Genomic DNA, 23,483 nt, shown 5'->3' on the forward strand with positions numbered 1-23,483 from the left:
GCTGCTCCGTGTTCATTGTACAGAGTATCAATTTCAACAAAGTCTGGCTTCATAGTTCTGAGGACCGACTCAGTCTGGCCGTCCCACCCCATTTCCCAAATGTGCACACATGGCAAAGAGCCCACCGAAATCAGGTGAGGACCAGGAAAGGGAGCAATGGCAAAAATAACTTGCTAAATGTCTACATACTGCAAACGCTGTAAACCAGGCAACATATTATTTCCTCTCCCTCTCAGCCCCCTCCTAATTCCTCAGGAGTACAGTCGGGGAATTTGATGTAATAACAGTCTCACCCGTAATTCTAGAAAAAGGAGTTCAGGGTGAATAAATTGAAGGAGAGACTATAATTATGCAAATTTGTTGTAATAGATTATTTGCCCAGACAGCAGACAACTGTAAACAAAAGGGGGTAAGACACTTGGATTCTATCGGTGCTGATTTCGATTGCAAGCCTTAAATGATGCCTGAGAGGTTCTAAATAAATGCATTTAAATTGACTAGCATTATTGTGCTTTAGAAGGTTTAGATTTAGAAGAAAAGTCTGAAACAGAAATGATTCGTCTTGACTCAAGAGTAAACCTAACAAGCAATTTCCAATCACAAGCAATGAACCCCAACCTCAACTCCTTATTAAATCAAAGAAATAGCCAATGCAGCTTAAAAATGATTCAAAGAAAATTAAGCAAACGCTGTAGACACCTGACCTTCAAAAGAATAGGCATCATCTTTATGTTGAAGTGAACTAAAATCCATGCCACACTTTGAAGGGCCATCAGCAGAAGAGAATAGGCATAGCTCATCTCAACCCTTGAAAATATTCAGCTTTCAGGATTGAGATAGAAACATTGTATTGATACCATTTACTGTAGCTGATTTTTAAAAATCTTATAACTGTAACAAATCTGAATGATACTATATACACATTAATGTTTCCAATATCAGGAATACACCACTGTGTAAAGAAGAAAGGGTGCCTTTCACAAGATATGGATTGTGTCACAAAATTTCAGAATGGCAAAACCAATTAAAATTTTAAATGGAGCTTATTTGAAGTCTTGGGCATAGGAACACCACTGAAGAAAAACTTGTTCTCCCAGCTAGTCGCTCCTTGCTCAAAGCAGATATATGGGCCACACTGGGAGAGCATCTTATCCAAAGTGAGATGCAGCCCAGGCCTGACAGCCCTATGGTCGCAGTGTCATTTATGCAACCATGTGAATTATTGTCAGCCTAGAGAAAACCCTACATGGGTTTAAAACAAATGACCAGCTCCCGCCCCCCCAACCCCCGCCAAAAAAAAAACCTTTTAATTTATAGTAATTTCTGGGATAGCAGAGCTAATACACTGGTCAGGAATATGGGAGAGATGCTGCTTTTCAGGTTTGAGAATAATCTTTGGGCTGGTTATAGCTTGTTTGCTGAGCCAAGACATGTCAGCGAATGGGGCTGCATTAGGAGAGATCTGTAAGCAGAACTTATTACAGCCACCTAGGAAATTTTTGTACCATGGTAGCTATGAGATAACTGATATATTGCTGTATAGAAGATGCATTTTTCACAAGATACAATATGATAGCATTCTGGATTACACATCCCTATTTATTATTTAGAAGGAGGTTCAAGAAAATGTTAACAGTGGTTACCTCTGGGTGGTAAAATTTCCCTGATTTTTTTTTTTACCTTGATACCCTCCTGTACTAGGACTTTTTACAGGGAAGATGTATGTCTTTTTATAATAATAATTTTAAAAAACTTAGTTACTTTAAAAATAATTTTAGAGGAGAGACATGTGTGGGGACTGGTGTGTGTGGGTGTGTGTGTGTACACATTCCTAAACAGTCTCCCCAACTACCCTTATGCTAAAGTCTTCCACCAACCACTATGGGGAGACCCGTCCGTCTTGCCCTCGACCCACAGGGCCCAGAGCACGCCTGGGTGACATTTATGTGCGCCCATCCTCCCTCCATATCCTGCTCCCCAGCCAGCAGTGTCAGTCAGTGAGCTGCCCCCGCGCTGGGGGCAGCCATTCAAGAAGCAAGGAAATATTATGCAAGAGCACAGGAAGTCAGAGGAGACAGGATTCTGGGCAGGCCTGGCAAGGAGTCTGTGTGAACTCCAGTGAACAAGTGGACTTTGCTCAGCAGGGCTGAAGCCAGCGGAGAGCCTTCCCAGGGCGGCAAGTCAGAGCTGTCCACCTCAGGTCTCTGGCCAGTGGGCAGCCATCCAGAACTTGATGTACCTGATTAAAGGCAGATAAAGCCAAATCCTAATATTTCTACTCTTTTGGCCCAAGTTCAAGGTGACTCCCCAACACTCATGCACGGTGACTCACCTCTGTCCCACAGTGCGCTCCCTTCCCCCCAGGACAACATGACTCCATTCAGTAATGTTTGAACCCGCTCCTCTCAGGGCCCTCCGGTTTCCTACCTCAGGCTTGCTGCCCACTGCCTCAGATCACGGGGCTTACGCCCACTGTCTCATGTCCGTATCAAGCCTGAGCACCCCAGATATGTTCATTTATACACACACATACACATAAATATCTACTCCTGCATATATGAGTCAGGGCAGTAATGACACAATTTCTATTCCCAGCCCCAATCCAACCAGCAGGCAGGGATAGAACAGTGTGGCAACAGAGGATCTGAGGGAGTCCACAACAGACCACAGCATGGTTGCGGCAGGTGGGAGCCAGGTCTCTTGGTGAAGGGTGCTCTCACTCACCCCAGCAGCCTGCCTCCCTCTCCCCTGGCCATTAGGAGGCAAGCCACTGCCCCTCCTCATAGCACAGCTGTCCCCTTTACAGAGACCACTGGGCAGTGTGCATTCTGTCATGCCTCAACCCCCATCCTTCTTTTTTTTTTTTTTTTTTTTAAGATTTTATTTATTTATTTGACAAGAGAGATTACAAGAGAGGCAGGCAGAGAGAGGGAGGAGGAAGGAGGCTCCCCACCGAGGAGAGAGCCCGATGAGGGGCTCAATCCCAGGACCCTGAGATCAACACCTGAGCCACCCAGGCGCCCCAACCCCTGTCCTTCTTAAGGGCAGTCCTGCTGCTATTGTGGAAGTGGATCCAGCCCTCTTCTCTAGCATCCCCCCATACCCCATAGTGACTGCCATGTCTCTGCCCCTGTCCACTTTAACGGAATCTCCTCTTGGAGTTGGGGGTGGGGGGCGTGGATTGGGCAGTGGGTTTCAGGGAAATTGGAAAGGCTTCCTCCAGGCTCCCTCTGATCACCTTCAATAGCTCATTCTCCTTCCCTAAGGAAGCACTGGAAACCAGGATCCCCTTGGCTTCACTTCACAATAGAACCCTAAAAGGATCTTGGTGTCTGGTTCCCTCCTATTGGCCCATTTTAAAGGTGGAAAAACTGAGGCTCAGAGGTCACTGAGCTGGTTAGCACTCCTCTTTCCTCTCCACCAGACCACAGAAATTCCATGAGACACCCAAACAGGACATTCCCCAAGCAGAAAGGGACTAGAAGAGAGAGGTGGCATGGGAGGACCAGACAGAAAAATGGGGCTGTGGTCCGAGGACGCCCACTCCCCTCGGTCTCTGTCAAGAGCGATCAGAACCAGTCATCTAGGGAGCGACACCCACCCAGTCACTGCCCCTGGCCTGACAATCGCTAATTGTGGTGAGAACCAACAGTGGTGCTCTCCTGGGACTCTGCTGTGTATTTCCAGACGCCACCAACACACAATGGCCCCCACTCCTCTGGTGTAAACACTGCCAAACAGGACAAACAATAACACCATCACAGCACAAAAATCAGGTGCCCAGAGAGACAGGAGGAAGAGGCTAGGCCTGGGGGTTTGTTAACATGGGCTCCACCACTTTCTGGCTTTGTGATCACATTTTTATGTCACAATGGTTTCATCTATGTGAGGAGAATGACAACTACTTTAACCTTCATCATCAGCTTTGGGGAAAAAAAAATTAAGCAACAAATGCATTTAAGAAACAAAAGTGCAGAGTTGAAGACAAAGACCCAGCAAACCTAGATTAATTATTTCACTTAGCAATTATTTTCAGGAGCAGCAACTACGTGCCTGGCACTCTGCAAACACCAGGGATATGGGGATGAGCAAGTCAGCACAGTCCCTGCCCACTATCTGAAAGTAGCAACAGATAGTAAGCAGACACACACACACACACACACACACACACACACACAAACCAAAATCAAAAACCAAAAACAAAACCCCCAAAAAACAGCAAGTGGTAAGTCTTTTAAAAAAAATATAGAGGAGACCAGGGATGGAGGGGTGGACATTAACTGAGGGAGGTCAGAAAAGTCTTCCCAAGGTGTCACAGAAGCTGAGACCTCAGGCTCAATCAAGTGAGCTGGCTGGCTGGGCAATGGGATGCAGGAAAGACATGTTCAAGCACAAGAGGGAGCAGGAATGCTGCATATCTGAGGCCAAGCATCGTGGTCCCCGTATGGCAGAGCTGGTGTCCTCATACCCAAAGCCTCTTCCCACCTCCAGCAACACCAGGAGGCCAAGGTTATCGTCATGGCACTGGTACGCCTCCCATTTCTGGACCTTGCAGTAAGTTGCCTGACCTTTATTTTAAAGACCCCAGGCCAGGCACTCTGTCCCTTCAAGAGTCCACAATTAGGTCTTACTCATAAGATGCGAAGCAGCAGGGCGCCTGGGTGGCTCAGTGGGTGAAAGCCTCTGCCTTCAGCTCAGGTCATGATTCCAGGGTCCTGGGATCGAGCCCCGCATCAGGCTCTCTGCTCAGCGGGGAGCCTACTTCCCCCTCTCTCTTTCTCAGCCTGCATCTCTGCTTACTTGTGATCTCAGTCTGTCAAATGAATAAAATCTTTAAAAAAAAAAAAAAAAAAAAGATGGGAAGCAGTGGGTGGGACCTGAACAGATGGGGTGTGGATACAGCACTTTAGGTCAAGAGATCTGGGAGTGCTAAGTCAAAGGGGAATTTCCACTTACAGCAAGATGGCATTCTGGCATGGTCCCTCTTTCTCCACAGGCGAGGGGAGAGCAGGCCAGGCAGGGAAAAGGACATGTCCCCAGTCAGACCATATCTCAGGAGTCTTGGAAGTTTCCTTGGCCTCTTGGTGTTACCAGATTTCCTCTCATCTCAGAGCATGGGAAAAATATAACTCATAACCCGAATCACTGTTGGTAAGAGCCCATAATCCTGAAAAGCATCTCCCTCCAGATTCTCCTGAGATTCCCTTCCAGCTACTGTCAGATCGCTGCAACAAGGAACGATGGGCCCAACGATCATACTGCTATGCTTGTTAATAATGATGGCTTAACAAACTGCACTTTATACTTTCAAAGGTCTTTGTAGTGAGATAGTGGTTACAAAAAGGATTTTTAAAGTATAATATGCTTTTTAAATGCATGGTTTTACTGAAACTCTAGCTCATTTCAACATCATGACAGCACTCTTAGAAAGCAGTTAGTGTGTCTAATCCCCCTTTTGGAATGTGAAACATGCAGAGAGGTTAAATTACCTGTTTAAGGTCACACAAGTTAGAAAGGGATCTAGAACAGTCTTTCCGACTCCTAGAGACTTTGGGAGCTCCTCTGACCTTCATGTGGAGGCAAGCTTTGCCAGGGACACAAAACAAGTGAAGATTTACAATCTGTTTTGCCAAACAGATTGCAAATACTCTGGAGCATTCACAGTCTGTTTGGCCAAACAAAGGCTAAGACATAAGGAACTCTTGCAGTCACCCTTTGACACTGATTTTGGAGGCAAAGAAATCGTCCCTTTTCAATGTAAACATGTGCCCTGCCATGGCCCAGAAGATCTAAGTCAAGGAGAATCAGAGCCATTGTCACTACCCCTATAATACTGGAATCCACAGAAGGAGCTACAGGTGGTACAGAATCACAAGGCTTATGTTAATCTGAATAGGGAAAATAGTTTCAAGTGTCCGCAAATGAATGGCTCGGGAAAGAAGAGATCAATGTTCACCATCAGCTCAGAACTCTTTTCTGCCTACATTCTCTAGTCACCAGGGTTTCCCAAGGCCCAGAGCCGGCCAGAGGCTGTGGTGACCACAGCACCATCAGCATGCCCGGACCTCCTCCCCTCACTGATCTAAGTGGGGAGAACAGTTTGCTAGGAGTTCAGCAGAGACAACACTGAAATTTTGCAGGAGTTTTTACATTGGAAGGGAAGGGAAAAAGGAAGAAATGCAAAGGAATAGATATGGTATAGTCCCACGCTCCAGACAGGCCTCAGGGAGTCACAGGTGAGCTCAGTCGGGACACCTATCTTCTCCTCCCTGAGGCCTGCCTGGAGCTGTGGTTAGGTAGATGCCCAACTCAAACTTCTAGCTCTGGACAGACTGGAGTAAACATCACTTTCTAGCCAATGGGGTTTCTTAGGATATCCCCAAGGCAGCTTCCTAGGGATTGCCCAAGGCCCAAACAGCCCTGTCTCTGGGCTACCCTGGGCTCTGCAGCTATCGGTCACCCGTAGTGCAGATGAGGAAGGCCCTGTCACCGGCCTCCAGAGGCCCTTCCCTGGGTTCAGGCCCCATGTTCAGCGAGCTGCACAGAGTAGGTACTTTAAGGACTGAGCGCACCACTGAATAAGGCTATCATGCCAGCACTGGGTAGCCGTTTCCCAGTTCTGCAACCAGTTATTGATTATCAAGGGGACAGAAAAGGGGTAAGAGATGGAGACCTGCAGATGTCATGATGAGATCACATCCCAAGCCCAGCACATTCAGGCGCACCACTGGAGAGCACGCACTGAAGGGACTCTGCTGGCCCCCAGTGATTCTCGGGACTTCTGGCCAAGGCTCACAAGGTTCCAGCCATGACCTCGAGCACTTCTGAATACCTCTGGGGGAAAGTTACACATGCTGGAGGAGGGAAAAGGTTCCAGCTGCCTACCCCGGTGACTCCACAAAGACAAGTCCTTTCTTCTCTTCTGGCAGCACCTGCCCAAGAACCTCAGAGCCCAGGCTTTGGAGAATGGTATAACCACAGAACAGGAGAGGAGAGGGTCAAGGAACAGCTCAGCTGGGGTGCTCTGAGCGAGGAATGCTCTCACAGTTACTGGTAGAGGCTGACAAAGCGGCGATCTGACTGGGATGCAGTTGTCTCTCTCCCTGTGAAGAGCGGGGGACTGAAGGGACTTCCCTATCTCTCTACAGTGCTCAGAGGCTTAGAACCTGGAATGAGAAGGAACCTGAAGGAATGGGTGGATGGGTTTATCAAATCATTAAGGGGACAAAGATTTTATCATCAAAATGAGAATGCAGGATGATGGTGGCTGGACCCCTCCCTGGAACCTAAAGGGAGTTATTTTAGCCTATGGTAAGCTGTCCCCTGCTGGCTTTGTACACTAAGAGGCGTTTATTGCCTTTAGGGATGGGCACAGTCCAAATCGGAGGATATTTCCAGTCGTTGAGGTTATTCTCATGGAGAATAATCAATGCCTGCTCCAGGTACCCCGGGGTATTCACTTGAGAGCCAGGCTCCCGGTTGGCAGGTAACTGAGGTGGCCTAAGCAGCTCCCCCATGTCTCACTAATTCTCAACAGAGGCAGCGGTTGCTCCGGCAGCCCCAAGGCAGCCCAAAGATTCCATTGCAATAGGACTCAGGAAGGACTATTCCTACTTCCCCTATACCAGCCCAGGCATGGTCCTCATCTCCTGTCCATTACCAGCGCTCTGGACTCAGCTGTGGAAGGAGCCAGCTCAGCGGTCCTGGCATGCCCGGCCTGTTTATTCCTGCCTCTTCCTCTGGCTTATGCTGTTCACCCCAACTGGAACGCCCCATACCCACATGCCTATCTGAGTTCTACCCGATGTTCAAGATCTAGATTTAATGCTCCTCTGCTAAATGGCCCTCCAGGCAATGCTGACCTTCTCCCTTTCTAACTATTCACAACGCACTAGATTTACCCTTATTCACACTCACATAATTATGACTAACATTCCTCTGTTTGCTCCATCTTTTATCTGAGTGAGTTTCCTAACTACCCAATAAGACAGTAACATCTTAAAGAGGGGCCTAGAGTCCTCATCAGCATAATCATCTTGCAGTGTTGTAAACAAACAATTTTAGGGATTCTTTATCTCAAAACTAGACTATAACCCCTGAGGGCAGGGTCCATCTAATGGTTCTTTGCAACTTCATTGCCTGGCATGACCCCTGACTGTGGCAGGTAAACTTATACGCATTTACACACAGACCTCACTACATGCATGGTGGGTGATCAAGGAGAATGAGTCAGTTGATCTGAGCAAAGGTTTCTGCCTGTGCTTCAACCCCTTGTACTAAACACCCCAAATTCTGGACACAGAAACACTGAGTCTATAAAGAACCACCAGGCACCCAAATGTGGGCCTGTATACTGGGTGCCATACACAGGAAGAAAGAACAGAAAAAGAGGACCATCCCTTGTTCCCCCTGGCCCTTTACCCCAATCACTACCTCTACAGACTGGGGACCAGTTCCCTCCCCTCTGTCTACCCTCAAATCCCTTTAGCTGAGGAGGGAGAGGAGGGGATAGGAGGGAAGGGGACATCCCCCCATGGGCTCCACCCCTTCCTGTGGGCTTTCTTTTGTTAAACATTTGTTAAAATCAAACCTGAATAATACTGCAAGTTTAATAGGAAAAAAGAAAAGAAAAAGACGACTGGTTCCTGCTCAGGAAGGGCTTACCACCTAAATGTTTTTGGGACAGACATACACACAAACATATTCGAAAGCAAGTTATAAAAGCATCATACAAATAATAAAATACAGACTGAAGACTATATAGATAAGGGGTAACTGATGCACTGCTGATCAGGGAAGGCTCCCTAGGGAAGGTGATTTCTGAGCTGAGAGCTGTGTACTCTCCTGTACACATTTTCTTGGCTGGTCTTTCACACTTTGAGACTAAAGCTGGAGTACTTGTTAGCTGGGCGGACACTTGCCTGGGTGTACCGGGCAGGCTTTCCTGAAGAGAAGCATTAACATAATACTAGCCTGATGCTTGCATTTTACGTAAAATCCAGTAACCACAAGACCTGCCTATGGTTCCCCCAAGTTTTCCTTTTCCTTTTTAAAGGAAAACGAGTAAAGGGCTCAAACCTACATGAATGAGAAAAGCAGAACCCAGGGGCCGGCTTTCCAAGCAGCCTGAAGGACAGCAAAAATGCAAGTCTATGATTTAAAAAAATGAAGTAGGATTTCAGGGACTTGAAATACGGAAAGTCTGACAGAGCCCAGCAAAAAGTGAGACATCCTAGCCCTTAATCAACACGGAATCTAGTTGGAAAGACAGAACACATAAAATGTCGTTAGATAACAAGGGAACAGAATCTGGCAGGCTCTTTGGCAAACCTATGGAAGAGCCACAGAGTAGAGAGGAGGCAGCGACAGGGGAATTACCGTGGAAGGCTTTGCTGGAGTGGGAGCCCTTGGGCTCGCCCTAGGAAAGTGGGGGATATTTGAGTAGAGAGAGAGGAGGGAAGCATCCAAGATAGAAGGACTTGGTTGAGGGGAATCCAGGTGGGATGGGGTCCTGTGATCTGGGGGGAAACATGCTCTTAGGGCAGAGGGAGGGGGGCTACATGCCTGGCGACGAAGTTACAAAGAACCATTAGATGGTTAGATATCACCCTGCTCTCGGGGGTGACAGCATGTCCAGGGGATGGTAGATGGGGAGAGAGCTGGGGTGGGGTCCTGTACGATCAGTGAGATGAACTTGCAGGGCCGTGTAGGCTGCTCTTGGGAAGGAAACTGGGCCAAGGATCCATGTCTTCATTCAGGCTCTGAGCGAAGCTAACTCTTAGAGATCTTTAGGAGAAGCACTCAAATCCGCCACAAAAGAAACCCCTTTCCCACCCTGAAGACTCTCTGTGCTCTGAGGCCATGACCACCCTGCCTAAAATAGGGGCAGTATCAGCACCATGCAAACCTCTTCTGAGAGGCTAGGAAAGCTATTTTTGCAGCCAGCCTGCTCCCTAGCCGGTCAGATAGCAGGGAAATGCACAGGGCACCAATTTCTACGCAGCATAAGGCTCCGGAGAGCAGGGCCACACAGTGGACTCCAATTTCCTCGGACTTCTTGACTACCCCTAAGGGCCTCGCCTAATGGGAGGGGCACATCAGCGGAGCCAGGACCTGCAGGGCGCAGGCAAGGAAGCCAGAAGACTGAGAAGGGCCTGGTTCCCATGCCCCACCCACCATTAATTCCCCTAAGTCCCTGGTATAGAATAAAGGACAGACTTCTGCAGCGGAGTGATATGGTTACATTTATAGAAGCTCCCCTCTCACCAGCGAAATGTGACCTTCATACTTTTCTTATCTTAATATCTGGGTAAACATTTGTTGTGCAAGCGCACAAATAAAGGTTCTAAAGGTGAAATGCAGTGTGTCTGCCTAACACCATGCTTCTCCAACCCCAGGCACCAGAAAGCCCTTTTGGCTCCGCAGAGGACTTCTCTCTCCCTTTACCCCAGGCACCAAAATTAGCTTCATCGACCTTAGCCAGTCCTGGAGTGAATACTGCCATTCGAAAATAGCATCTGAGGACTCTTGGAAACACGGGAGAGGAATACAAGGGGACAGTGGTTTAGACACTGAAGAAAGCAAATTTCACTGAAATGATCTTTAAGCAAAGGGTATAGGAAATGAGCATTATCAGGATTTGCTCTGGAATCTTTATTAAGTGAATGGTAGTAGTCTTCTAGCTCCCTGCAGTGCCCCACATGGCATATTTTACATACCCTAGTTTACTCCACTATGCACGACAGTCCTCATTCAGAAAAATATTTCAGAGATTATGTCCGTTGACCAAAGGACCTGTGCTTGAACTCAAACATTTCACTTAGCAGTCTTTTAAATTCTAGAATAATCTGTAAAACCATCTTGGGTCCTGTTTTCTTAGATATCTGATCATCCAGAATTGATTTTTTAAAAATTTGTTTTAAAGTTCCAAGGAATGGATCCTCAAACAGCCCCTCGTGAGCACAATTCTCTGTTGTTTCCCTGTGGAATTCATAAACAGAGCAAAGCAACCAATTTTCTGGTGTGTGCTTAAAGCCACTCTTTCCTGCAACTGTGTATGACGTCTTTTTCTAGGACAATCTTTCTCAATACTCCAAAGTGCTTCAGCAACAGGAAGTTGTAAAGGTAGGAAGGAGCCCGGTAAATATTTGCTGTAATTACTCATTAGTAATGCGGGTAGTTACCATTGAAGTTTGAGTCACCCCTTTTGTGCTCTTGGATCTTTATTACCTTTTAATAGGAGCCCCAGGAATACCTAGGGAGCCTATCCTCACCGAGGACACCTGGGTCTGGTGGTAGGTTTCACTGCAGACAGTGTGGCTTGCTTCTGCCAGAAGCTCCATTTCTCAAGTATAAAATTAGGATAATGTTTTGCCCTTCCTTCCCCCTGCCCCCAACCCAGGGGCAGTCAGGACAAGTATCATCATACAAGACAAATCTTTTTGAAACTTTTGTGTCAAGAGTACAATATGTGTTATCTGTTAATACAATATCAAGACACAGGGGAAAAAAACACTCTGTGGCTAGACACACAGCCCAGGGACTTAAAGGATTACCACCACCAATAACCATATGATCTCACTGATGTATTTTAAAGGATTTACAAAATGCTTTCGAATGGTCTCAGATTGAGGACTTGTCTCTTATTCATAGCAACCCGCTGACTCCCACAAGAGCAGGGAGCCTCGGACTGAAAATGAGACTGAGGGAGTCAACTTAAGTCACAACTAAACAACTAAAGTCATGGAGCTGATTGACTTCTACAAAAACTATAATAGTGGCTGTACCCCCCAGCATTTGCAAGAAGCCAGCACAGCAATGGAGGCTCCCCTCCAGCAGCACCATCACAAGTATGGTATAATGGAGTCATTTTCCTCACTCATGGGTTTTGTAACATAGCCTAACCCAGTAAAACCAATAATGCTAAGATTCCTAGAACTAATCTCTGGGGTTTTTTTGTTTTTGTTTTTTGTTTTTTAATTGGAGGGGCCATAGAAAGGAGATGCAGGAAGTCACTGGAGGCATATAAGAGAGTTCTAACAATCTACTTCCAAGGCTTCAGAGAATTGGAGAAGTGCCAGCTGGGTGTGTGACAGATAAATACACTTTTTTTTTTTTAATGGGTCATTCTCCTTACTAACAAACCACCCTTTCTGAAATATCTTCCCACGTGAGAAAAGGCACTGCTTCCCAGAGTCATTATCTTGCACGGAAGTTACCTATAACATTAAAACTAAAGACTTGTCCCAAATTAGTGGGGAAGCGTGTACGTGCTGGGAATATGCGAAGCCTCCGGTGGTCATGCCATGTAAGAATTTTGCTGATGTACAAGTGGCACCCCAGAAACAGCCTGAGGCCATCCAGCAAACCAGTATTTCTAGAGAAACTAGGAAAACGAAAGGCTACCTACACATGGAGGACATTCTAACCTATTCTGCACCTGTCTCCTTGACTCCAGAGATCTCAAAGGGCCCTGCCACTCTTCTTGACTTCATACTTGCAAGCCAGTCTGTGGTTTTCAATTAACAGGACCAGACAACTGGCACCAAATTGTACCCAAACTCTGCCTGGAAATCACAGAGGCTGTGAGGAGCACATACTCATGCATGACTAGCACACCTATGGTGACAGGCACATAAGATATCTCTTGGTTATGATAACTGTCAGTGCACTTACGGTTTACAGCATGGGGAAAACTCAGCAAACCCTTCTAGGCTCACAGTGCTGAAGCCAGTGATGGCTGTGAAGGCTCAGGGCTCCTCAGAGAGAGGGCTCTATAAAAATGCAACATATTATTATTGCAACGGTCTTAGCTATTCTTTATTCCCCCATCCATTCTTTCCTTCCTGTCCTTGCAATTTCAAAAGATCAAAAGCGCCAGAGGAAGTCTTGTGAATCTTGATTTGGAGATGGTTCTTCAGAAGCCACGGAGGAAGACTTCTAACAGGTTATTCTGCACAATGGAGTCTGAAGGCTAAAGGAATTATTGAAGTCCTGCCACCAGTGAAGTGTGGGAGGTGGAAAGCTTTGAACTTCTTGGGGGCTCCTGTCCGAATTGAGGGAAACCCACGAAAAAGAAGAATTTCCAGGACTTCCAAGTCCACCCTTCAGATCTTCAATCCCTGTCTGTGTGTGAGGCTCAATACAGAGATGAGTCACAAAAAAGCAATTATAATAATTATAACTACAACAGCAAAAGCAGTTATCATTTATAGAGTACTTACCACTGTCAGGCATGGTATTAAAAACTTCAGAGACAGCTTAGAAAAGGTTGGGGGAATGAACCTCTGGTTAAATGTATAGACTATAGAGACACTTTGCCCAATTCAAATCCCATTTCCACTGATCTGACCTTTGACAGTTACCTTTCTATACTTCAGCATTCCCAACAGTGAAATTGGGATAATAACAGGGCTCATGCCACAAGGTTGCTAGGAGAATTAAAAGAGTGAATCCATGGAACGTTCTGAGAACAGAGCCTGCACAAAGGAGACTAAAATGTTCAGGGTTTGGGCGCCTGGGTGGCTCAGTGGGTTAAGCCACTGCCTTCAGCTCAGGTCATGATCTCAGGGTCCTGGGATCGAGGCCCGCATCGGGCTCTCTGCTCAGCGGGGAGCCTGCTTCCCTCTCTCTCTCTCTACCTGCCTCTCTGTCTACTTGTGATCTCTCTGTGTCAAAAAAAAAAAAAAAAAAAAAAAAAAAATGTTCAGGGTTTATGGTTTTGTTCTACTGCATATATGATTTCTCTTAAGGACACACACATTCTTAGCGCATTATAAAAGGGCCACCAAATAACTGCTTGGAGGATGATGGAAAATGTGACAAATTTTCATGGCTCTTTTAAGAAGCATTGAGAAAATGAATCACACTGTGGGGTGCCTGGGGGGCCTCAGGCGGTTAAGTGTCTGACTCTTGATTTCAGCTCAGGTCATGATCTTCAAGTTGTAGGATGCTGTCCAGAGGCTTGTTCTGGGTGTGGAGCCTGCTTAAGATTCTCCCTCTGCCCCTCCTACCCTGGGTGTGTGGGGGGGTGGGGAGGGGGCGGGGTGGGGAGGAGGAAAAGGAAATGAATCACACCAGAACTAACCCTGGGCTGTGCACTCACTCCCCTTCCAGTCCATGACTGAAGGCAGCCCTGTAGCTTAACTCTACCAGCCAGGTACAGTTAAGCTTTAGGTGCACCACAGAATCTTTACTAGGTACACACACACCCAACCCCTCCCCCATCTCCAAGACAGGGAGAGACACTGGCGGTGAAATCTGGGACCGGAACAGAAAGATCTTGAAATTTAAGGCAATCACCAAATCAGACATTGAACAAAGGCTTGTCTTTCTCAGATCATAGAACCTTCGAGAGCTGGGCAGAATTCCCTCAGGGGGAACTTTTTTAAAAAATGGCTTATATATATCATATCTTGCACCTAATTTCAGAGGCTCACAGTTCACCCCCTGAAGCCTACTCACAAATCCCAGGTTAAGAAACTCCCTCTTGAAGTCCTCCCTCTTGAAGAAGTCCTCCCTCCTTCTTGAAGTCATAACTGTCTGCATGGCTATCCTCAGAGGGACCACAATCTCTATCCCTCTTATTCCCAGAACCTTACTGGACACTTACTCCAGTGCCCCTTACCCAAAAGTTCTAAAGAACAGCAAACATTCATCTTTGGGGCCTGTCCAAAACACGGAAGTACACAACAGGGAACACTCCTGAACCCTCCACATTTTCTTTACTCTCATTACCCCCAACCCTGACCACCAACATCTGACCTACCAGAGCCAGTCTCTATGCTGGTGGTCAGCACCTGCCCTGAATGATTCCAGGGAAAACTATGGATCAATTCTCCCACACACCAACACACACAATACTTTTCAATAACTGTGCTTGTGTGTGTGATTACTGCCTGAAGAGCTCCAAGAGCTTCGCATCTTTACCTTCAAAGGATTTGATCTCAACAAAAAAAGTTACATGGAAGCTGCTCTATCTATGTATTTAGGTAAGCTTCCCTATGTGTCCTCCTCCCCCCATCAGCCAAACGAAGCAACTAAAAGCAACTGAAAGCACCATATCTCCTATTTCTTCAGCTGTTCTTTTTTTTTTTTTTTAGATTATTTACTTATTTATTTGATAGAGAGAGAGAGATCACAAATACACAGAGAGGCAGGCAGAGAGGCAGGCAGAGAGAGAGGGGGAAGCAGGCTCCCTGCTGTCAGAGAACCTGATGCGGGGCTCGATCCCAAGACCCCAAGATCATGACCTGAGCCGAAGGCAGAGGCTTTAACCCATTGAGCCACCCAGGCGCCCCTCTTCGGCTCTTCTTTAGCATTTTATCCAGAGTAGGAGCAAGGGTTCAACACACATCTGTTGTCTTACTGATTTATATCAGGCTGTGAACAGCAGAGCTGGTTTTTATCATGAAAAAAACCATCATGGGACTGGGGGCTCCGGGAGCAAACACTGCTAACTTCACAATATTGGCAGTTCCAGGGGAACTATTAGTGGTGAACTATCAGAGACAGGCAGTACTAGAAGCAAAAGGGAGACTTCATTAGGTTAAAATGAAAAGTCATGTTGCTATAAGACAGGACTGGGGAAAATATATAAAAAGCAAATGCTACTAGACAGATTTCTTGAAAAGGAGAAAAGCCTAAATCTTGAGAAGACGTGACAGCAAGTATTTTTAAATGTATGGGGCTGAAATCCTGGAGCACTGAGAATTATCTAATTGGTTCCTTCTACCTGTAAACATTTTATACCATAAATTCCTAGAGAGAGTTGAGGATCACCCTGCGCGCGCGCGCACACACACACACACACACACACACACGCAAACTGACTGATTTACATTCTAAGTGAAATAGTTTTGAGTCTCACAGTTTTCACTCCTAGAGAAAATGCCCACTCACTCAGGACAGGAATCAATCTAGCAGCTGCTTAAATGTCTCTGCTGACAGGGGGTTCTCTCCTTCACAAAGCAATCTGCTCTGCTGTGCAACAGTCCTTGCATTGGTTTTGTTTAACGAGGTCCACATATAAGTAAACTTTTTTTCTAAGTGAAATAAAGGGAGAGCACTAAGACAATTGAATTCAAACTTCCCGAAGTTTATAGACAATGGAACCCGCGCCAACTCTGCTTCCTATTTTCCAAAAAGCAAACAGAGCCACTGCTGCTGCAACTTGGAAGTCTTTTATAATTATCTAGAAGAGCAAATCTCCTTTCTACAAGGTTCAGTGATTTGGCAGGGGTGGGTGAGAGGGCCCCGTAATCCTTTGGAAATCATTCTCACTGTTTAGAAGCATTTCAGGCCTGGGGATATTATTTTTGTCAACAATTGGAAAATACGTAATTAATTGAAAGCAATGAACCAGGGTTCGGATTCTGACCAGCACTAACTTTCCTTGTGACTGGAAAAGTCACTGAATTTCTCTGGGCCTCAAACTAGATGATTTCCATGGGCCCTTATAAAATGATCGTTAAGCTCCCCATCAGCAACACAGAAGGAAAAGCAAAAAAATAATCCGAGACCACAGCATTCTTTTTGAACTTCGTGAAAGCTGTATGAATTAAGTAAGAAGTACCTGGACCTAGAACGTGTTAGGCCAATTCCTTATTAACCCTGCATTCTGGTGATTTCTGGTAATGCAGTGGACAGAGATAGCAAATGATAACAGAATATTTATGGAAAATATACTTAAATTGAGAAAAGCTGCCTACCAATAGTTTTCCCATCAGAATTGGGAAAAGATGGGCTATGGTTTGGTCTTAGCAGACACTTCCTCTTAGCAGAGGAGCAACCAAGTTCAGCTGACAGGGGAAAGAGGAGAGAGAGCAGTTGGAAAACTTCTGGTCCTGGTGTCTCCAACTCCCCTTCCACCACTGCCCTGCATTAAGTGATCTAAGCATTCCAGAAAGGTGCTCAGAGCTGGGTCTGGCTTTGGAGTGGACTTTGCTCCAGGATTATCCAAAGATCTCATTTACATTTACCTGAACCACTCTCCAATCCCCACACACCTAAGAACTTCCAAACTCCTCTCTCCCCAGGAAAAGACTCAGAAACTGTTTCATCAGGAAGCGAGACACCCTCTAGCTCTTTTTAAATAGGCTCCACACCCAGCATGGAGCCCACTGGCCTGCAGAGCTTGGGGTTGAACTCACCACCCTGAGATCAAGACCTGAGCTGAAATCAGGAGTCCGATGTTCAACCGACTGAGCCACTCAGGCGCCCCAGACACTCTGTAGCTGTTAACAGAATCAGGAACCTTAATTAATAAAACCCCACTTCCACCTGACAGATTGGTACAGAAAGGTGTGTGTTCAAACTTAGCAAGTTTGGAATCAGTGGGAATGCCCAGTACCACCAAAATGCACTTGGAGGCCAACCAGCCAGCCCCACTGCCAACATGTAGAAAGCAAACTCTATTATTAAACATTAACATATCCATCTAGGCATGAACGTTTTGGAACAAAATAATCATGCCCACTTCTTGAGGGCTGTTGTTAGAAGGAACACTGCAAATGTTCTGAGCATCTTGAATTTTGGGAAAGAAACGGCTCCCCTGAACCAGACATGGGACAAATCTTAAGAACCAATGTTGCAGAATCATCATCACAAGAGCCCCTTCAGCAGGCATCACACTGCACTTGTGAGGCACTTCTGGAATGCTAAGGACAAGACACTTAGTATTTCATCTAACTTTGAATGTATGGGTTAACATGCTTTCATGACCCCCTTGTTCCCCCGCAAGGAGCCTGCAGTGAACAAACAGCCAGAGTGAAAAGCAAATACAGATTTCAAAACAGCCCAACATTAGACCACCCTTCACGGGACTCTGGAGGGCGAGGGGCACACCGTTTGTCCTGAATCTGCAACACAAACATCCAAGCAAGTCGCCGAGGGCGGACACACTGGGCCCGACCACGAGCTCTGCTCGGCAGCTCCGCAGCGGCCTTTAAAGCGGCTCACCAGGTGATCCCAAGAGTAATTCTTACCGAATTTCTTTTCTTCTCCTATTCAAGCGCCCTCCATCTCTAACGAAGGAGGCATTACAGCAAGCCAAAGTATTATTTCCCGGCTCCCAAGTTTCCTTTGACGATTAATATACAGAACACAAGGACCGGGGAGAAGCTAACGCTTCACACAACTATCAAGATTGCCATCAGGCCCCACCTCCGCGATTGCGACAGTCACCGATAGCCATCGAAGTTGTATAAGATACCATAAGTTTCCTCGCTGGCGCCAGAGCCAAAGCGCGCTCAGAAGAGCTGACTACAATTTTGTGATTTGGTTGTTCAGTCTTTATATTGCCATCATGATGCAGGCTATGTTCGTTATACAAACTGTGTCGGGATCTTCAGGTCTCTTCCTTCCTTAGCAGCCCTCAAATGACACAGGCCCCCGGGGGAGCTGCGAGGCCCCTGGGGCCCAAGGTCCCTCACCCGTCTCAGGCCCGGGGATGCCACAATGGCACGGGAGGGGGGGTGCGGCCGGGAAAGGGGAGACGGGTCCCCCAGAAACACAGGAGTGAGGGCCCCGGCGGCGGACCAGAATGCGAACGATTCCCTCCGGTTTATCAAATCCTTATCGGCGCCCCGAGGTGGGAACCGCCGCTTTCCACCAGAAGATACCGGTTTCTGGCACAAGTTCCACAGTGGAAGTCTGAACAAGAACAAATCAACCCAGGCACTGAGCTCTCGGGGCCAGTCATCCCCTCCCTTCGCGGCTCGCTTCCTTCATCCCCGCACACCACCCCGCACCCCTGCGGCTGATCTGCCCGGGCACAGGCCGCGCGTTCTATTCTATTCCCACCAAAATCCAGCCCCGCCAAGCCGCCGCTGAGGATGGGACTGAAAACGCCAGCCCACCGGGACAGCCCCGCCGGGATCAGAGGAGTAGGGGACCAAGCGGCTACTCTCGCACGATCGTGGGAGGCGAGGCCGTACCCACGCTTGCGTGGCCAATAGGTGTATTCACACCCGTGGCCGGAGTGGACCGGGCGGGGAGCGGCCGGGAGGGGGCGGGAAGGCAGTGAGAGTTGGCCGTAACTGCCTCTCACCCAGTGCGGAGAGACTCGCGAGGGCAGACGGGCAGATCGCGCCTGCCCTTCTTTGCCCTCTCGAGAGAGAAACACCAGGACCCGCCGGGGGCCACCCGGTGTCTCCATTCTCTCCCGGCACACCAACGCATCTGCCCTCGCGAGGCAACCCGGCCCACCACACACTCTCCTCCCGAGGCAAGGTGCAGGATCTGGAAGACGGTTTCTCCAAGCCTCAGTGGGGTCTGCAAACCCGGAGTAAGGCCCTTTGAAGCGTCCTGGCCCCTCCGCGGAGGCGCGTCCCAGCGCGGCGCTCCGTCTCCGGCCCCTAGCCAGAGTGCGGTTCAGTGTGATTACAGCAGCTCATTTGGAAGGACCCATGGGGTCCCAAGGAAAAGAGACTAGTGGATGGTGCCCCACACGCGAAACCGGAAAAGGTTAAAAGTTGACCTGGGTCAAGTCAACCCAGAAACATTTCAACATGCTGGCCACAAGAGTTGGGAGGCGGGGGGGTTGGTGGGGGCGCTGGAGCCGCGGCGATCTGGAAAGGTTCCATGCGCCACAGACCCTCCGACCTCCAGGGCCATCTCCCTGGGCCTCCTGGCCTCATCGCGCGCGCAGACTCGCGACTTCTTCGGGCCACAAACCCCTCCACTGCGGGGCCACAGACCCCTCCACTGCGAAGCCGAAGCGCCGCGTCCGCAGACGGGGCACCTGCTCTCCCGCCCTCAGCCAAAGCCCTCCACACCGATCCTCCGGCCTCAAACACCCCTGCAGACTCGTCTCCTAGACGCTCTCGGTCGCTCCGGCCCCATACGGCGTGGCCATCCCCCTCAGACCAGCTCCCTGGCCGGCGCAGACGCCCGCTTACCTTTTCTTCTCCTTGTCAGCTGTCATTGTCGCCGTGGCGCTGTGAGACGCCAGACACCTGAGCTCCCCGGCCGGTGGGGATTTCAGTCGCCGCCTTCGCTGTTGCCCTCGCCTACTCCTTGTGGCCCGGGCGGGTGTTAAAGGTCCAGGGTGCTCGCAGGTCCCGAGCGCCCCGCACCGTCAGGTGGAAGTTTGCGGGCTGCTGGCTAGGTGCGGGGAGGAGGGTGGAGAAAGGTCCCGGGGAGGAACCTGCACGGGGAGGCGGGGTCGGGGACAGGAGTGGGAGGAGGCTGTCAAACCCAAAAAGAGGGCCGCGAGAGCGGGACCTTAGTTCCTTTTTCCCACGAAGAGAAGTCACTTTTCTGGGTTTTCAAAAAATAAAGATAAGAAGTGGCTGCAACGACTGGAGTTGGAAGAGTCCAAGGGCGGGCGGGCGCGACCGCGGAGGTGACCATACAGTCTCAGGACACTGCCGAGGATTGTACAGCCGCCTCAGGATAGCGCTGCGTTGAGTGCACGGGATGTGCCGCGGACCGCTCTCAAATGTCCGACTCCCGGGGCCGCCAGCCCACTTTAAAAACTCCTGCGGCCGGGCGGGGGAGGGCGCGGGGGGCGAGGGCGCAGGGGGCGGGGGCGGGCGTGCGCCGGCAGGCCCCGCCCCCGCCCACCCCGCCCGCGCCGCGCCGCGCGCCCGGGCAGCCCACTGCGTCCCGGCCAATGGGGAGGCGCGGCCGCAGCCTCTGCCCTGACCCCGGCCCGCCCCCTGCCCCCGCGCTCTGCTCCGTCGCGGCCCGCCCGCCCCGCCTCCTCCCGGTGCAGTTTCAGAAGTTGTTTATGAGGTCGGCGGGGTGGCTTGTGGCAAGGTGGGACTCCGCACCGGGCAAGCGCAACCTAAGTGGGGCTAACCGGCCGCGAGCAGTCCGTCTCCGGGAGTGCCGCGGACAATGGGAGTGCCCCTTTGCACCTAGGCGTCCTTTCACCTCTGCCGTACCTTTGGGACAGGGCATGGCCGCGAGCTCCGAGGGTCCGGTGCGCTGCCACACCACGCAGAGCCGCTCCGCAGTGCCGCTCCCGCGTCCCTCGATCTGCAGCCTGGTTCCTGGGCCCTCCAGGGATAATTCCGAGGGCCCAGCAGCGGCGCTTCGAGCCTAGGCGTTGCATTTTCCCCCTCAGAACGCAGCTGACGTTGCCATCCGAAAGAAGAGGCAGGGAAACCGATCACCTGCTCCTGTCGGGTCTGAGGAAAACAGTGCAGTGATATAGAGCTAGGGCTTCATCTGCTCTTCCCATCCCTCACCTGTTTGCTTGAAGGGTCGTGTTGGACTGTGTGACTTTGATGAGGATGCGCGACAGGCAAGCCCTCTCTTCGAGCGAGGGCTTGCTGCACTCTGACTCTGCTCCGAACGCCTGACCACCACCGCGCGGGCCTGGGCTGATTGAGAATTGGACAAGTCAGTCTGGCTTCCTAGTGTGATTTGGGAATAAGAATTGACAGCGAGTCCTCAAATCACAGGATATCAGACATGCCCTATGTGTCTCCAATATTTTACTGAAGCGCTAGGAACATCAAGTCTGCAGGTGTTGAGTGTGGAGAGATCAGAGATCTAAGGGGGTGGGCCATTAGAGCTCTGGGATTTTCAGATGCGCACCTATGCTCTCCATGTGCCTCGATTTGCTCTCCCAAGAATTCCACCCCACTTACTACCTACATTGTGTTGATCCAGACCTCAGGATGGGACAGGGGAGGCTCAGTCTTCCAAGCTTTGAGAAAAGTTTCATAGGGTGTGAGTGGAAGAGAAGAGAAAGCAAAGGCCACGGGACTGGTAGCCCTCACATTGAGAGGCTTGCTGTACGTTTTCCCCATAAGCTTTGCCATGTTTTATAAGTGTTCTACATAATGAAACTGCAGGACTTTATGCAAAGTGAGAAAAGCCAGTCACAAAAGGACAAATACTTTATGATTCAGCTATTATGATGTATCTACAGGAATGAAATTCACAGGAACAAAGTAGAAAGGTGCTTGTAGAGGGGGATGGGATGGAAATTAGTAGGTAAAGGGTGTACTGTTTTGCTTGTGCAAGATGAAAAAATTCTAGAATCTGTTGGACAAAATGTGAATGTATTGAACTCTGCTGCACTGTACACTTAAAAATGGTTAGGGTGGTAAATTTAATGCTAGCTTTTTTTTTTTTTTACCACAATTCAAAAATAAATATCAAGAAAAAAATCATAAACTGAACTTTTTTTGATATAGGTCTGTGTTATCACCAAAATACAAAGCAAACATTTTTCCTTTGCACACCAGGAGGGGTGGGGCTACTTTTCAGGGCCTTTGGAAGGCACTGGAAAACAGAATAGGAAAAGGAGAAAATTTGCCGAAAACCGGGGAACCAGGCACATTTTCTTATTTTCCTAGAGCCATGAGCACTGTGTACACAGACTTTGAAATCAAACATCACGCCTGACAGCCAAAGGATTCCAACAAATATTGCAAATCTCTCTAGGGAGCCATTTCTTGAGGCTGGTGGGTTTCAGAAATAAGAGAGATTTCACTGGGCTTCTCCAGCCATCCAGGGCTCGTGGACACATTTATTTATCTTAATAAAGAGATTGGTAGAACACAGTGCTCCCTTAATCAACAATAGGCTTACTTGTCTCACGTGGTCCTGGAGTGGGAGAAGAAACAGGTGTTTTGGTGACTTCCAGGTGCTCAGGATGTTCACTGCCCAAGGAAGGAGAAAATTCTTGAGTCCCGGGCTATGCTTGCAAGTCACAAAGCAGCACCTCCAACCTACATAGAATATTTTAGCAATGCTGAGCTTATGAAATTAAATTTTTTGATATTTTAAAAGAGAGAGGAAAAGTAAAGCATCACTCAACACATCTAACACATGAATATTGCTTCTTCCCCACAGCCAGCCTGCCCATCTTCTAATTGGGATTTTGCCCTCTAAGTGAAAGGTCCTCAAGCTCCGATAAACAACCGCATGGATATTATGAAAATCCCAGTGAGTAACTTTGAAGAGTCTGGGATTTGGGCAGTGTCTGAGAAATTCACCAAAGTCCTCTATAGAAGGATTGGACCCAGCCTTGCTTAGAGCAGAGCTGAGCAGCCCAATGACCTCTGACGATTTCTTCCAGGATTCAGTTCAAAAACCTCTGCAGGAAGGAGCTGAGAGTGTAAACCCAACGCAGGCCTGTCTTGAGTGCCCCATTTTTGCTCTTTAATGCCATGAGCACTACAGGAGAAAAGCTTTAAAAGATGATGGCGGAAAGAGATGGATTCCAGGATTTAGAGGAGTGTCTCTAGAGACAATGATCTTTTGGCCACAGAGGGCAGCAGAGGGCATCACTAGGCAAAACTGCCAAGCTGCTTAAAATGGAGTAACTACCCATCTCCCAGCAAATCTCTCCACCTGTCCCCCAACCCTAAACTGAACAGCTTGGCAACACAGTCTGTGACCCCAGAAGAATATGACTTGTTTTCATGCGGGGCAAAACTGGGTCTCTAGCTTCCTCTCTCTTCTGTAGAGCACACATACCCTTAGAAGAATGGGATAGATGGAGACCAATAATAGTTAACACA

At 48.5% G+C, this 23,483-nt stretch overlaps 1 protein-coding gene across 1 annotated transcript in view; it reads right to left on the reverse strand.

Moving 5' to 3' along the window:
- Positions 1-20,455, reverse strand: part of EPAS1 (endothelial PAS domain protein 1) — an 83,003-nt gene extending 62,548 nt beyond the window's left edge. The window contains exon 1 of the mRNA XM_059134563.1: positions 19,899-20,455. Coding sequence (XP_058990546.1) covers positions 19,899-19,924 — 26 coding nt within the window. The 5' untranslated portion in view covers positions 19,925-20,455. The remainder of the gene's footprint in view (positions 1-19,898) is intronic.
- Between the last annotated feature and the right edge of the window lie 3,028 nt (positions 20,456-23,483).

Source organism: Mustela lutreola, chromosome 9 (assembly GCF_030435805.1).
Source record: "Mustela lutreola isolate mMusLut2 chromosome 9, mMusLut2.pri, whole genome shotgun sequence".
Taxonomy (NCBI): domain Eukaryota; kingdom Metazoa; phylum Chordata; class Mammalia; order Carnivora; family Mustelidae; genus Mustela; species Mustela lutreola.